The sequence below is a fragment of the Corvus cornix genome, chromosome 2, assembly GCF_000738735.6.
Source record: "Corvus cornix cornix isolate S_Up_H32 chromosome 2, ASM73873v5, whole genome shotgun sequence".
Lineage (NCBI taxonomy): Eukaryota > Metazoa > Chordata > Aves > Passeriformes > Corvidae > Corvus > Corvus cornix.
In genome coordinates, this window is record NC_046333.1 from 70089317 (window position 1) to 70101591 (window position 12275).

Here is a 12275-nt window from a genome sequence, read left to right on the forward strand (position 1 = left end):
AAACAAGCAGCCCAGCTTCTATCTAAAAGTCATATGCTCCTTTTCTTGCTTTGAGACTGCTCAATCTTTTCCCAAAGAAACTTCCGTTTCTGCTTGTCAAAGTTTACTTAAGACTACAGATGAGGACTTGAAGGTGGCAGTGCTCTATATTGTATAAAAGTTACATGGTGTGTCAGTGTGTGATTGCAGTATTTGCAACCTCTGGTGCAACACATCAGTACTACCATGATGTCACAGCTGTAAGAAGCCCGGTTCATTTGCAGGAGCAGTCTTAAGAGAGGTACTACAATGATTTTAAAACATCGTATCAAACTGGCTGTAGAGAGTGTGATGGCCATGATGTCCCATTAATGGGCCCCTTTTTATTTCAAAATGAATGCTATCCAGAAAGGACAAAGGTGTGAGAAGCAATTCATTGCGTGGTGATGAATAATACTGTTTTGTCTTTATGTTGATCCCTTTTTTAAAAAGACAGAACTTAAATATATAAACTTATGCAATGCATAGATAAATATATAGAGATAGCAATGTTAATATGTGGTTTGATCATAACTGGATAAAGCAAAGACAGTGTAAAGACACCTCAACAGCATGATTAAATAAAATACTCATTACAATTTGCATTTATGTAGTTCTGAAACCAAGCAGTAAGAAAGCCATATACAGCAGGGAATAAGTCTCTTATTTTAACTTCAGAGCCTTGGCAATTTAGGCTCAGATTCACTTAATGATAAGCCATACTCAAACAATCTCAAGTAAAGAATTCAGCTGTTCTGACTTCCGTTTTTCTACCCAATTAAGAATCAGAGAGGCTTGGGAGCAAGATAAGAAAATTTAGAAATACAGAGGATTTTTTTTTGAGCCAGTAGACAGAGGTTATAATGAGCAAAGCACTGACTCACCTCTTTGCAGTGGTCCTAATCAATTAAATTAGCATTAAACAGATTAGCTGATATAAAATCACCCTCGGTTAAAATAACTTTGAATTATACTTGCGTTTTGAAGAACAGGGTCTGCATGGGTACAAGTGAATAGCGCCTTGTTCTCTTTCTTGTTTAATTAACCCAAGTGTATTTACAGCAAGCAGTAATTCATCAGGCTAAAAATTCCTGAAATGTACCATATCACAGTTGCAGCAAATTCACCTACATGCAAGGAAAGCCTCATTTCTCCCTTTCACTGGTGTTACATTAACATGGCTTTAACTCTGGTTGAGCTAATCCTTAACTCATTTTAGTGTGACAGGAAAAACAAACTTCAAATCTTCTACATAAGGCAGCTTTAAATTTGTTGCTTTTTTTTCTTTTTCTTTTTAAGTTATTTGACTCCAGTGTCAAATGAACCTTGGCCAAAGATACAACATAGTAACCGATTGCCTTCTGGGCTCAGATGAGAAACAGTTAATCTTACACGATAACTTAAAGAGCCTTTGATAAGTAAATGAGGATATAAGACTAGGTAGAGAAAAGTTCATTATGAAACCAAGCTAATGTAGCACTCGCAGGCATGGAGAACATGCTGCTCCAGAAGAAATATGCTCCTACAACCTGGAGGAATACTTTCCTTCTTTCAACAGCTGAATAGAGAAGAAGCAGCTCCACAGTGCTGGGACTTGTCCTGCAACTAAGGTGTTGTTGGTCCATTTAGTAGAAGTCTCAGTCATGGCAGGGGGGTAAAGCACCGAGACTGCTGATATTTTCAAATCTCTTAGCAGCAGTAACCACACAGCAGCTTTTCTGCAAAATAAACAAAAAAAGAATCCAGTTAATTCAGCAGTATATTTTTCATTTGGTTAAGTGTTCTAGGATGACCACATGGTGGTTTCTTTGTGCATGAAGAAAAGAAAGCAGCACTGAAGCTCCCTGCTTACAAAGGATTCTCACAGACACCTTTTCTCTGAAATATTTTATACAATATGAAAAAACAATGCTTCTTTGTTAAGTGGAGAATTGAACCTGGAGGTCTCTCTTGAAATGCAGCTACTCTGCCTTTTTTGCCTCTCTTGTCATACAGATCACAGTATGCAAAGGCATGCTGCAAACCTCTCTATTTGTGTTACCACTGACAGCATTTATAATGCCAGATCTAAATCAACTGGCACTTGAGTGCATTATTTTGGGTTAAATGTGGTAACCATACTACTTGCCTGAAAAAAACCAGCTAAAGGGATTCTTTAAAAATAAAGCACAGCCATGACTTTAGATCCACTCATTAAGTAAATTCAAATAAACTCCAAAAAGAAAAACACACACAGAGGAAATAACACTGCAAAAGCCAAAACCAGATTTTCCTGCAAGTTAGATCATGGGTAGGTTACTATGTTACAAAGCTATTAAAAGTTTATTTAAAAATAATTTTGACTGCTGTTGGACACTCAATTTATCTTAAAGTTGACTTTGGTTGTAATAGAAAATTGTGTAATACCATGCTTCCTGCATTAGAGAGGGAGAATTTTCACCATTTTGTTGCCTTGTTTGTTGCCACAATTTAGTGGCTTGAAATGGGAAATACAAACACCAGTCTTGCAAAAGGGCTGGAAAAGCTGTTTAGAAAACTACTGTGTAGAAGCACACAGGTGAGTGGATCAAAGCTTCATGGAATCTGTCTCAGCACCAGTGAAGTGAGGGTGAGTACTGAGGATCACCAAGAGGTATAAATTCCCAGTGGATTTCCACTCCAGAAGTTGATGATCAGATATTACCGTATCAGGAAGTTACACAGCTTCAGAGAGCAAGTAGAATGTAATAATGGTGCCTTAGTCCTTACTGGCTTCCACTGTATCATGGAAAGGCATCTTCACATCCCCGAAATAGCTCATATAAAGATCATTACCTTCTGTGTTACTGCACTACACTGTATAAAATCTGCTCTAATCTTACTTAGTCAGAACAAAAATTCCAACCTTTCAAAATACTCTCTTTTTCACATCTTCCTGGAAAAAACTCATTGCAAAAAAATGCCAGTCCTTCCATCACTTGCCCTACCAAGCAGATGATGGATGATGGCACCATTAAAAACTTGGTAGTGGTGAAAGGTGGACTACTTTTATTTTGGCATCCTGTTGTTACTCATGACGCACTACTAAAAGGAAGTGGTTTTACAGTGTATGTGTGTGTTCTCAGCCTAATTCACATCTTGACCCTCCACTGAGTTTTGCCCAGAGATGGCCTCCAGAACCTTTGAGTAGTTCCCCTGGTCCTTGAACAGAGCCACCAACTTCTGTGGTAGTTGGTGAAAGTGGCTGTGGGAATTGGAGTACTGGTTTATGGAGACATTTCACTGCCGGAAGTAGCGCAATTTCGAAGTGGCTGAGTGAGTCAGGGACCAGAGACAGAAAAAAGAGAACAGACTTGAGTCTCCCTGATCCCCAGGGGAGGCAACCAAGCCAGCATGAGAACCACTAATGAACTGTTAATGAAAGGGCAAAGACAAGGAGCCAGGGAAATAGGACAGAGAGATGCTCTGTCAAAATAGTTTGGGTTGCTAAAAGGGAAGGTAAGTGCCCTGTCAGAACTGGGCCCTCGGACACGTGGAGCAGCTTCTTTTAGGGGACACCTTGCTTTGATTTCACTGCAGTTAGTCAAGCTGCCCCGAGGGTCTGGCCCGTGCCTCTGCTAAAAAGTTATTACTTTTCATATTTCTACCCTTTTTAAACTTTACTTCTAACCACAGCATGAAAACCCGAAAGCTTTCAACACTGAAAAATTATTGGGTGAAATCTTGCCCCATGAGAGCCAGTGGGAGCATAACCATTCCCTCTAAAATGGCAAGGGTTTGCAGCACATATGGCTCCATACCCATTAATTATTTTGCACATTGCTGTTACTTGGTATAAGTAATAGAGCCAGTTTACATTTTGAATGCTTTCCAGACAGCAGCAGGGATGGTGGTGGTAAATACAATTTGGACCGTGCCCTTTGGACTATACAAGGTTTTCAGCTGCCCACTGATCCCTTCCACAGGGCCTACAGCTTTTACATCTGAAGGAACATTTGGGACCTGAAACAAACCTTCTGTTTGGCAGCTCTTTCAGAGAGGTTATTGAGCCAGGGGTGCTTGAGACACACAGTCACCTTTAGCCTTTTTCTAAGGAAAAAAGAAAAGAAAACAAAAGAAAGAAAGAAACAAACAAACAAGATACCATTATTGGAGCAGTAACTGAAGATCAATCATACCTTACCTCTACTTAAGATAATGGCAGAAGAACACTGCAACATCAGCATGTTTAGTGAAGCTACTTTGCAAATACTGGGGGAGAAGATGCAAAGGAAAACATGAGCTATAAGCTTTGCATTAGGGTAGGCTTTCCTGAGAAAAAGCTGGTGGTAGGAAGAAGGACAGCAGTTTGTGTTCTTGCAGCATTTGGAAAAGCCAGTCTATTCCCCAGATTGAAGAAATCAGAGCTTCTGAAACTGGAGCCCAACTAAAGGAGTCAAATGGTATCCTATGAAAACCTCTGAAGATACATTAACCATGATAAACTCTCCTATTTTTACTGTGCACACACACTTACAAATCTTCTAATAATCTCATGGGAGTTGCTGTTCGGGGAGATTACAACTAAAAGTAAATTTAAGTGAAAATTAGAATAATTTATTTGATTTTTATATTCTATTTTATAGTAATTCTGGTTATCCCTACTCTATAACAGGAATATCTTGCAAGGACAGAGCTGTCATGACACTATTCAGACCATCCCACCACCTCATCAGCAGAGCTGCCTCTGCTTGATTATCATAATAATCTTTGTTCTTATTTTAATAACATTATTTTGTTAATTAATAAGATGGTCTATTAATTCTTAATGCTGGCCGTATATCAAGATGCACCATGACATATACATCCTAGGCAATGCAGCAGTCATTTTATTTAACACAGAAGTGCTTTGCCTGCAAAGGAAGAAGTGAATATTGCACTTCAAATGCTGTAAAAAAATTCTGAAACCTGTTTAAAATTATCCCCTTGTGAACCACTGACTCACAGACTGGACTCAGAAACAGCCAACAGCGGTGTCACTAACAGCATGAATCTCCAAAAATTACTGACACAGGAATAACCAAAGTGATTTAAAATCTTGTTGCTCCTCTAGCTCAGCCCAACTGAGTTGTTTGCTTGAGCAAACAACCTCTCCTTTTGTGTTGGCCACTGAGCTGGTTACCATCGAAGGGCAAGAAGGTGCTTAAGTGCAAAAGTATGCACTAGGTGAAGTTCATAGCTCTGTTGGGAAAGGTATCTCTTCGGAAGAGGTAGGATGAAATCTAACAGCACTCATGGGGGACTTCAGCAAAGCCTGAAAGAGTTTTCAAAGCAGGAGCAAGAATCATCCCCAGCTGGAAAACCCTTTTCATATGGTGATTCAGTGCTCATTTTGCAAATACTTTTATTTTGCTGAGAAATTGATCCACTCAGCAACACACAGCATTGCAGGATCTTATATTTCCTCTCAGACATGCAAGAACTGATGAGCAAGTGTGAGCATGCAAATTTTAACAGCTAAAAAAAGCAATGGGACACATGAGGCTCACAATGGCAAGGAATGAATCAGCAACAAAGACTCAAATTAAGAAAAATGTCAAAGCAAAGTGATGTGGCAACACAAGAGGGCAGCAGCGGAGGCACAAGGATATTTAAATGTAGGGACCTGGAGTCTGTAGTGGAGCTTGTGGTCTGTTAACCATGGGTGTTTTAAGGCAGCAGTTGCACTTAATCTCCAGCTAGAGGAAAACCAGAACGCCATTAAGAGTTTTTCCCAGAATCTTACAATTCAGCAATTGTCTGCTATAGGTCATGTGTTCTGCCATCATGCAACGTTGTCATTTCAGAACAGTATGACAGATGGCAGATGAATTAAGTCTTATTTCACAGCAAAAACGTATTCAGTTCATTTCAGAGCATTTGACGGATACAATGAACATCATCAATGAAGTGTCATTATAATACTGTATGTGGACATAAAAAACTTAGATAAGTCATATTAGTTCTGCAATGGAGCAGCACAAGTGATACAACTGTGTCATGATGGCATGGCACACACATTTCAAAGATACAGGATTATTTACCATTTTTCCTTGATGAGAAGCTTTGATATGAAATCTTTGGCCTCATCAGAAACATCTCGAAATTCCTCATCTTCAAAATCCCAGTTACAGGCCAGGATATTGTTGAGGGTCTCATTGTCATCATCACCCAAAAAAGGAGACAATCCAGTGAGGCTGAAGTGAAAAGGAATATGTTCAGTCCTCCTGTCTTTCCCTCCTTGTGTACATGGTCTCCAATGTGCCAGCTAAGATTGTTCTGTTACTCTGGCCTATCTTAAAAAACACTGCTGTCTAACAAGGTCTCCAGACCATTCCCATTTTTTCAACCACATACATTTTTAAATAATCACCCATCTTTTCTAACACACCAAACATTACTGTCTTTCATGGTAGGTCATATTTTCTAGACCCCTGACCACTCTTGCTCTACCCACTGGGAATTTACCAAGCAGTTTACATTATTCTGGAAGTGTGATGCTCAAACACTCCTGAGAGATATGCAAAAAAAACAAAGATGAAAAGTTCATGGCAATTGGAAAAGAGGAGAGATTTCTCAATATGGAACTTGGAAAGAAGTCTACATTTCCTATTTTGGGTACATATTTTTTCCCTTTTCCAATATAACAGCAAACTTGGATGACTGACACAGTTTAACCTGGAAACAGCTTACAAAGCAGATACTGAATCCTACTTACAGCATATAAGCAATGACTCCTAAACTCCACATGTCTGTAGGAAAAGAGACAAACTCATAATTCACAATTTCAGGAGCAAGAAATTCTGGAGTCCCAAAGTTAACTCGAAGTTTTTCCCTGGGTTTATATCTAGGAAGTGGAAACATTAACAAAAGACATAAATTACAGTTCTTATTAAAGTTGCATCGTTAATTATCTAGCACTTAGAGGAATTCCAGAAGCATACAGAAAATTCAGTAGGAAAACAAGGACAGATAGAGGTACAAACTAAAAATAAATATGCCCATATAGAGAATTAAAAGTGTTTGCAAGCTGTATATCATACAAGGACAAAATGCAGCTGCCATAAAAAGGAAGAAATTCATATTTCAAGGACTTCTCAGAGCAGCTCTTACCATCCTTTTGGGACATCCATATCTTAGGCATGAAATTTTTAACCAGTAAATCCTTCACTGAGATTATAGCACCTAATTAAACTAGAAAGTGATATGGCATGGAATATATTGTAAGAGCCCTCGATAGTATATTACACTCTCTTTTGAAGAGTCTCTTAATACTGGAGACAAGAGACTAGACAAGATGTACCACTGGTTTTGTCCATTTTAGCTGCTCCAAGATACTTTTATGTATGCTTAGTGAGAATCAGCCCTCTTTCAACCTTCTACCTGAAAAGAAGGTTTCAGGACAAATCTTTTTCACTCAGCTCCAAACATTCCATATTAAAATATATCCCTGGTTAAAAGAAACAAATTTGTCCTAAGAACAGTAGAAGACCATTATGTATCAAATACATCATTGTAGGGATGCAATACTTTTTTCATTGTTTCCTAATTCATTTATGATTAGTGAGAATACATGCACATACCTTCTTGCCAATCCAAAATCAATAATTTTTATTTGATTTGCCTCTCGGTTCACACACAGGATATTCTCAGGCTGCCAAGAGAAACAAAAGGAAGAAAAACACTTGAATGAGAAACAAGTATGAAAAACTGGGCTTTTAGTAAACTGTAGGGAGAAAACCACTAATAACAGTGAAAATATCTCATAAGCACCTTCTGCTTTCCTCCTTGTTCAGATCTCTCTGCATGGGTACCCCCCTTGCTGTCACACAGCAATTGGAGCTGAGCATTTTGTGCCTTCCAACTGCTTTTTCTTCTCCACAGCTTTTCAATTTGACATAAGGCAGCAGTTCAGATAAAGAACTCGTTAGGGGGAAGGGGACAGGGAATGTAGACTTCCAAAGAGGGGTTTCAGGATGCTGTCTGTGATTTTACAGACCTTGATAAGCTCACACTGATTTAAAAAAAAAAAATTAAATATTTTAGGCTTTGAAATTTATCTTACAGCTTTACATTTCTGAGTTCTCAAATGTTTATGTTTTTTTCAGGTATTTTAGCAAAAGATAGGATTCACAGGTTAAATGTCTCTGGATTTTCATAGGGCCAAATGCTACTCTTCACTTTCCTGGCAGGAATCCATTAACTTCCAAGAATTACTCCAAATTCTTATAGAAGGAACTGAGAGAAGGATGTGGCCAATTGTCTTTGAAATGTAAATACCTAATACACAGTCCCATACTCACTGCCAGCACTTTTCTAGCTGCTCTGTCTTATTGCTCAGTGAGTCCTCTTTGAAACAAAACAGCCCTCAACACTTAAAACATTAGTTAACCTTTGTCACCATTACTAATTCATTTTACATGTAGGACTTTTAAACACCATATGTTCATAGTTTCTGAGGTCCTGGATGATTACGGTCAAGACGATTTTCTTTCAATTTCAAGCTTTCTTTCCCAAACTCATTTGTTACTGACAGCAATCTATGAACAAGCAAAACAGAAGGGAGAAGCCATAGCTGGCAAGCACATGAAAAGAGATCTCTGGGATTAATTTCTTGGATTGTATATGTATCTTTTTGTCAGCAGTTTGACCTCATACTAAAACTGTGCCATCTCAAGATCATAATTAATGTGTCCCAAAGAACTGTGTGAACTTCTGTTTGACAAGTTTCTAGGTAACTGGATGTTTATAGAGAAAGAGAAAAGTAAGTCTGGTCATTGATCGGCTACTGAAGCAGGTCCCAACAAGCATCTGCTCATTTCCTTAACCACTGCAGTAATATATATGCTAACAACATTAAAGATGTACTATATTAACTCAGTTATTACAAGCCAAAAACAGCAGCTGTTATAAAAATCTCACCAAAGAGAAAACCATCTTCTGCACTTCTTGTTTCTTTTTACTGTATTGTAAAGCTCAGGGATCAATAGGAAGCTTTCTAGCCAGTCATAAAACTAAAGACATCATCCCATTTTATTCCTGCACTAAATAGAGGTAAGAAACAAGTCCATTATTTAATAAAAATTTGGGCTAAGGGAAAAAGAGCCAGCCCAAGTGTACAGTTTAATGAAAAACAATAACAAATGTTTTCCAAGGGGTGGCTGTTGACCATTTGCAGTTGACCAGAGTAAGAATGTGCAAGTACATGGTAGAGTACTTGTACATGTGTAAGTACGTGGTAGAGAATCTGTCACCTTTCTCTGGGCTTTCAGCTACACTAGCAGTTATTGTCTAATCCAACATAGACACACTGTATTGGTTACATTAGCCACTGACTATTTTTATTCCTTTCATTTTAGAAAGTACTTTTTAATGTACTTTCCCTTAATCTGGCTGTCTACTGATGCCTTTTCATGACAGCAGCAGTTTAGTGTAGTTCTCAGAAAGTTGTGTAGGCCTTATACTGATCCTGAATGACCCTTGAATTTAGTTCCACTCACTCATGCCTTTCTGCATAGTAAAAAACAGGGATAATTGCCACCCCATGGCTGATGTGTAAAACACGTACCTCGTGCAGCTGAATTAAATAATATTTGCACAGTATCTTGAGATCTAAATATTGTAATTAAAAATAGCGATGTATTTGTACTCAGCAGCTGGCTTTCTGTAAAATCAGTCTGTGGAAAATTTAAGCACTATGAAGCTTGATGACATATGACCACAATTTTCATCTAATTTACTTAGTCCTGTAGTAATTTAACTGATCTCAATGTGGTTAAAGTAAATATGCATTGAAATAAGGAAAGCAGAATAAGGCTCTTTGTTGTTTCTGCCACAGGAATCTGCTAAGCTTTATGGCCTACCATTAAGAATAGGAATTTCCACATCTGTCATTGCACAAAACATACATCTCAAAACTCTACCTTGAGATCCAAATGAAGAATGTACATTTGGTGCATGTACTGAATTCCATTGCAGATCTGTTTTATGAATGAGATAGTATCCATCTCTGTCAAATTGTAGTTTTCATCAATAATTCGGTCAAATAACTCTCCTCCTTCCACACTGAGGGGAAAAAGACAACAAAGCAGTGACCAAGTTCAAATCCAGTCCCACACAGTAAGACTAATGCTGAAATTATGCTATTGACTATTTTTATCATTCACAGTCAAGTTCAGTAAGATGAGCTTGTACTCAGATCTGAACTTTCTAAAGACTGGGTTCTGATGCATACTGTCCTGAACCTCTTCAAGGCCTGAGAGTCCTGTCTTCCAGCCACTGAAAACCATGAAAGTCTTGAAATTTGAATTTTATGCTGTCTTGAGTCATCATTTTGTACCACTGAAATTAATGAAGTTCCATGGAAAATCAAGACAACATGAGGGAGAATCTGAATTTAAATCTGTGGTCTCTTCCCTCTGAGTTTAAGAGGGACAGGATCCAAAATGTCAATCTCAAACTACCTAAAGTCAACAAAAATTACTTAATTTCTCTTCACATTTCAGTATGCCTCCAGTTTATCTGTTCATAGATACACAGATACTTTTTTTTTATGATATGTTAATCATGTAGACCAAATTCAGAGGATTATCTGAGAAGGTCCAGAACAGTCAAACTCACCCAGTTTTGAAACTTCTGCCATGACTTTCAGTGTTTCGGTTTTGGCCTTGTTGGCTTCCCTAAGACAGCATCTGCTTAACTTGACCTTGAGGCAGGTATTTTGTGCCTAACTAGCCTGATAATCCAGCATACAAAGCAGGTTTATCCTTTCAGGCACCCAGCAAAAGGATTAGGCACAACACCCACATCTGGCTTCTCTTTGGTGTAAGATGCCTTCTTGTTTGCCTCACAAGAGATATTCTGGGAGGTTTGTTTCTTAGCTTACACTAAGATAAATTAAAGTATTAAATGAAAGATAAGATATGTAACACAGCTCCATCTTCAACTGGAGCAGTTGTTTTACAGCACGAGGAATGTGGCACACTAATTGAAAAAATGCATTAATGCCTGCATGGGAAAACTTTTCTCTTAAATTCCCCTTTTTTTCTCTTGTTCATAAGAACATATTTCATATGTGTTTTCTACCCATAAGAAGTTCCATTTCTAATTTCAGGAGAAAGTAAGAAGGAAGCTGACAATTCTAACAAAAGTAGTAAGCACAGAAAGGAAAAGAAAAGAACACACTTACTATTCCATGACGAGTACAATATCATTTTTAGATTCAAAGGCATCATATAACTGGATGAGGTTCACATGATTCAGCTGGTTCATGACATTGATTTCATTTTTTACTTCATCCTGTAAAGAGCAATGAGTATTGCTTGAGATGCCTTTTTTCCTAAGAAAGCTACGTTTGAAGCAAATCTACATTATTTCGTGTTTTCACTTGTGGCAACCAAACTCAGGGCTCCTGCAGTGGTAGAGGTCAAGGCTATAGGAACTAATACACTGAACTCAGAGCTTGAGTGAGGTGTTTCAGTAATAAGGTATTTGCTGGAAAAGGAAGAGACGAGCCCACATGAAGAAGTGGTAAGCTCCCAGGGATGTAAAGGGAAAAGAGAAACAGAGGAAGATTGTTCGAACAGCAGTAGGTGTACAAAATCAAGCTAAGCCCAGGACAGTCCTCAGAACCTAACTTTGCAGTCAGAGGAGAGAGACTAGTGCCTCCATTCAGCCCAACTATTTTAGACATGCTGAATCATTCTCTGAAGGTGTCAGTCTCTCTCCATTCACTCTAAAGGGATTCTTGGTGGTCAGCTTGGCCACAGCTATATCTTAGCAACCCCAGTTATCTGAGACAAATCCTACTCTTGAATGCCCTTAATGACACTGATGTCACACAAAGAGGTTATGCATGTCTTTCCTGTGAAAGCCAGTCCCAGATGGCCAAGAGGTTTGCAAAACAGCCCAGACTAATTCTTCTCATCTGCATTTATGCTGATGTCAGGAGCCCAGATCATGTCTGTTATCAGCATCCCCCACACTGAAATCAAGTCATTGCAGCAAAGGCTACAGTGTGCTTGGGAGGGAATACACTATGTCACAGGCCTGACAAATGTTTTTACCATTAAAGAAAATACTAATAGAACTAGAAGCAGAAAGAAAAAAAAAATATTTAAAAGAAACAGAAAACACCCCAAAAATAGTACTTTGATGGGCTACTAAAAGTTTTGGAGGAGAAGGGAAATAGAACTAGGATTAATGGTAATCCAGCAGGTCCTACGAGTGTGTGAGACACTTGGTCATGATCTGTTGTGTAG

General features: G+C 38.4%; 1 protein-coding gene across 1 annotated transcript in view; it reads right to left on the bottom strand.

Moving 5' to 3' along the window:
- Positions 1-328: 328 nt before the first annotated feature.
- The window catches only part of MYLK4 (myosin light chain kinase family member 4), a 78081-nt gene continuing 66134 nt past the window's right edge, over positions 329-12275 (bottom strand). The window contains exons 8-15 of the mRNA XM_039549268.1: positions 11204-11313; positions 9939-10080; positions 7599-7669; positions 6734-6862; positions 6060-6212; positions 5642-5714; positions 4011-4086; positions 329-1736 (exon numbers count right to left, since the gene is read on the bottom strand). Coding sequence (XP_039405202.1) covers positions 4039-4086; positions 5642-5714; positions 6060-6212; positions 6734-6862; positions 7599-7669; positions 9939-10080; positions 11204-11313 — 726 coding nt within the window. The 3' untranslated portion in view covers positions 329-1736; positions 4011-4038. The remainder of the gene's footprint in view (positions 1737-4010; positions 4087-5641; positions 5715-6059; positions 6213-6733; positions 6863-7598; positions 7670-9938; positions 10081-11203; positions 11314-12275) is intronic.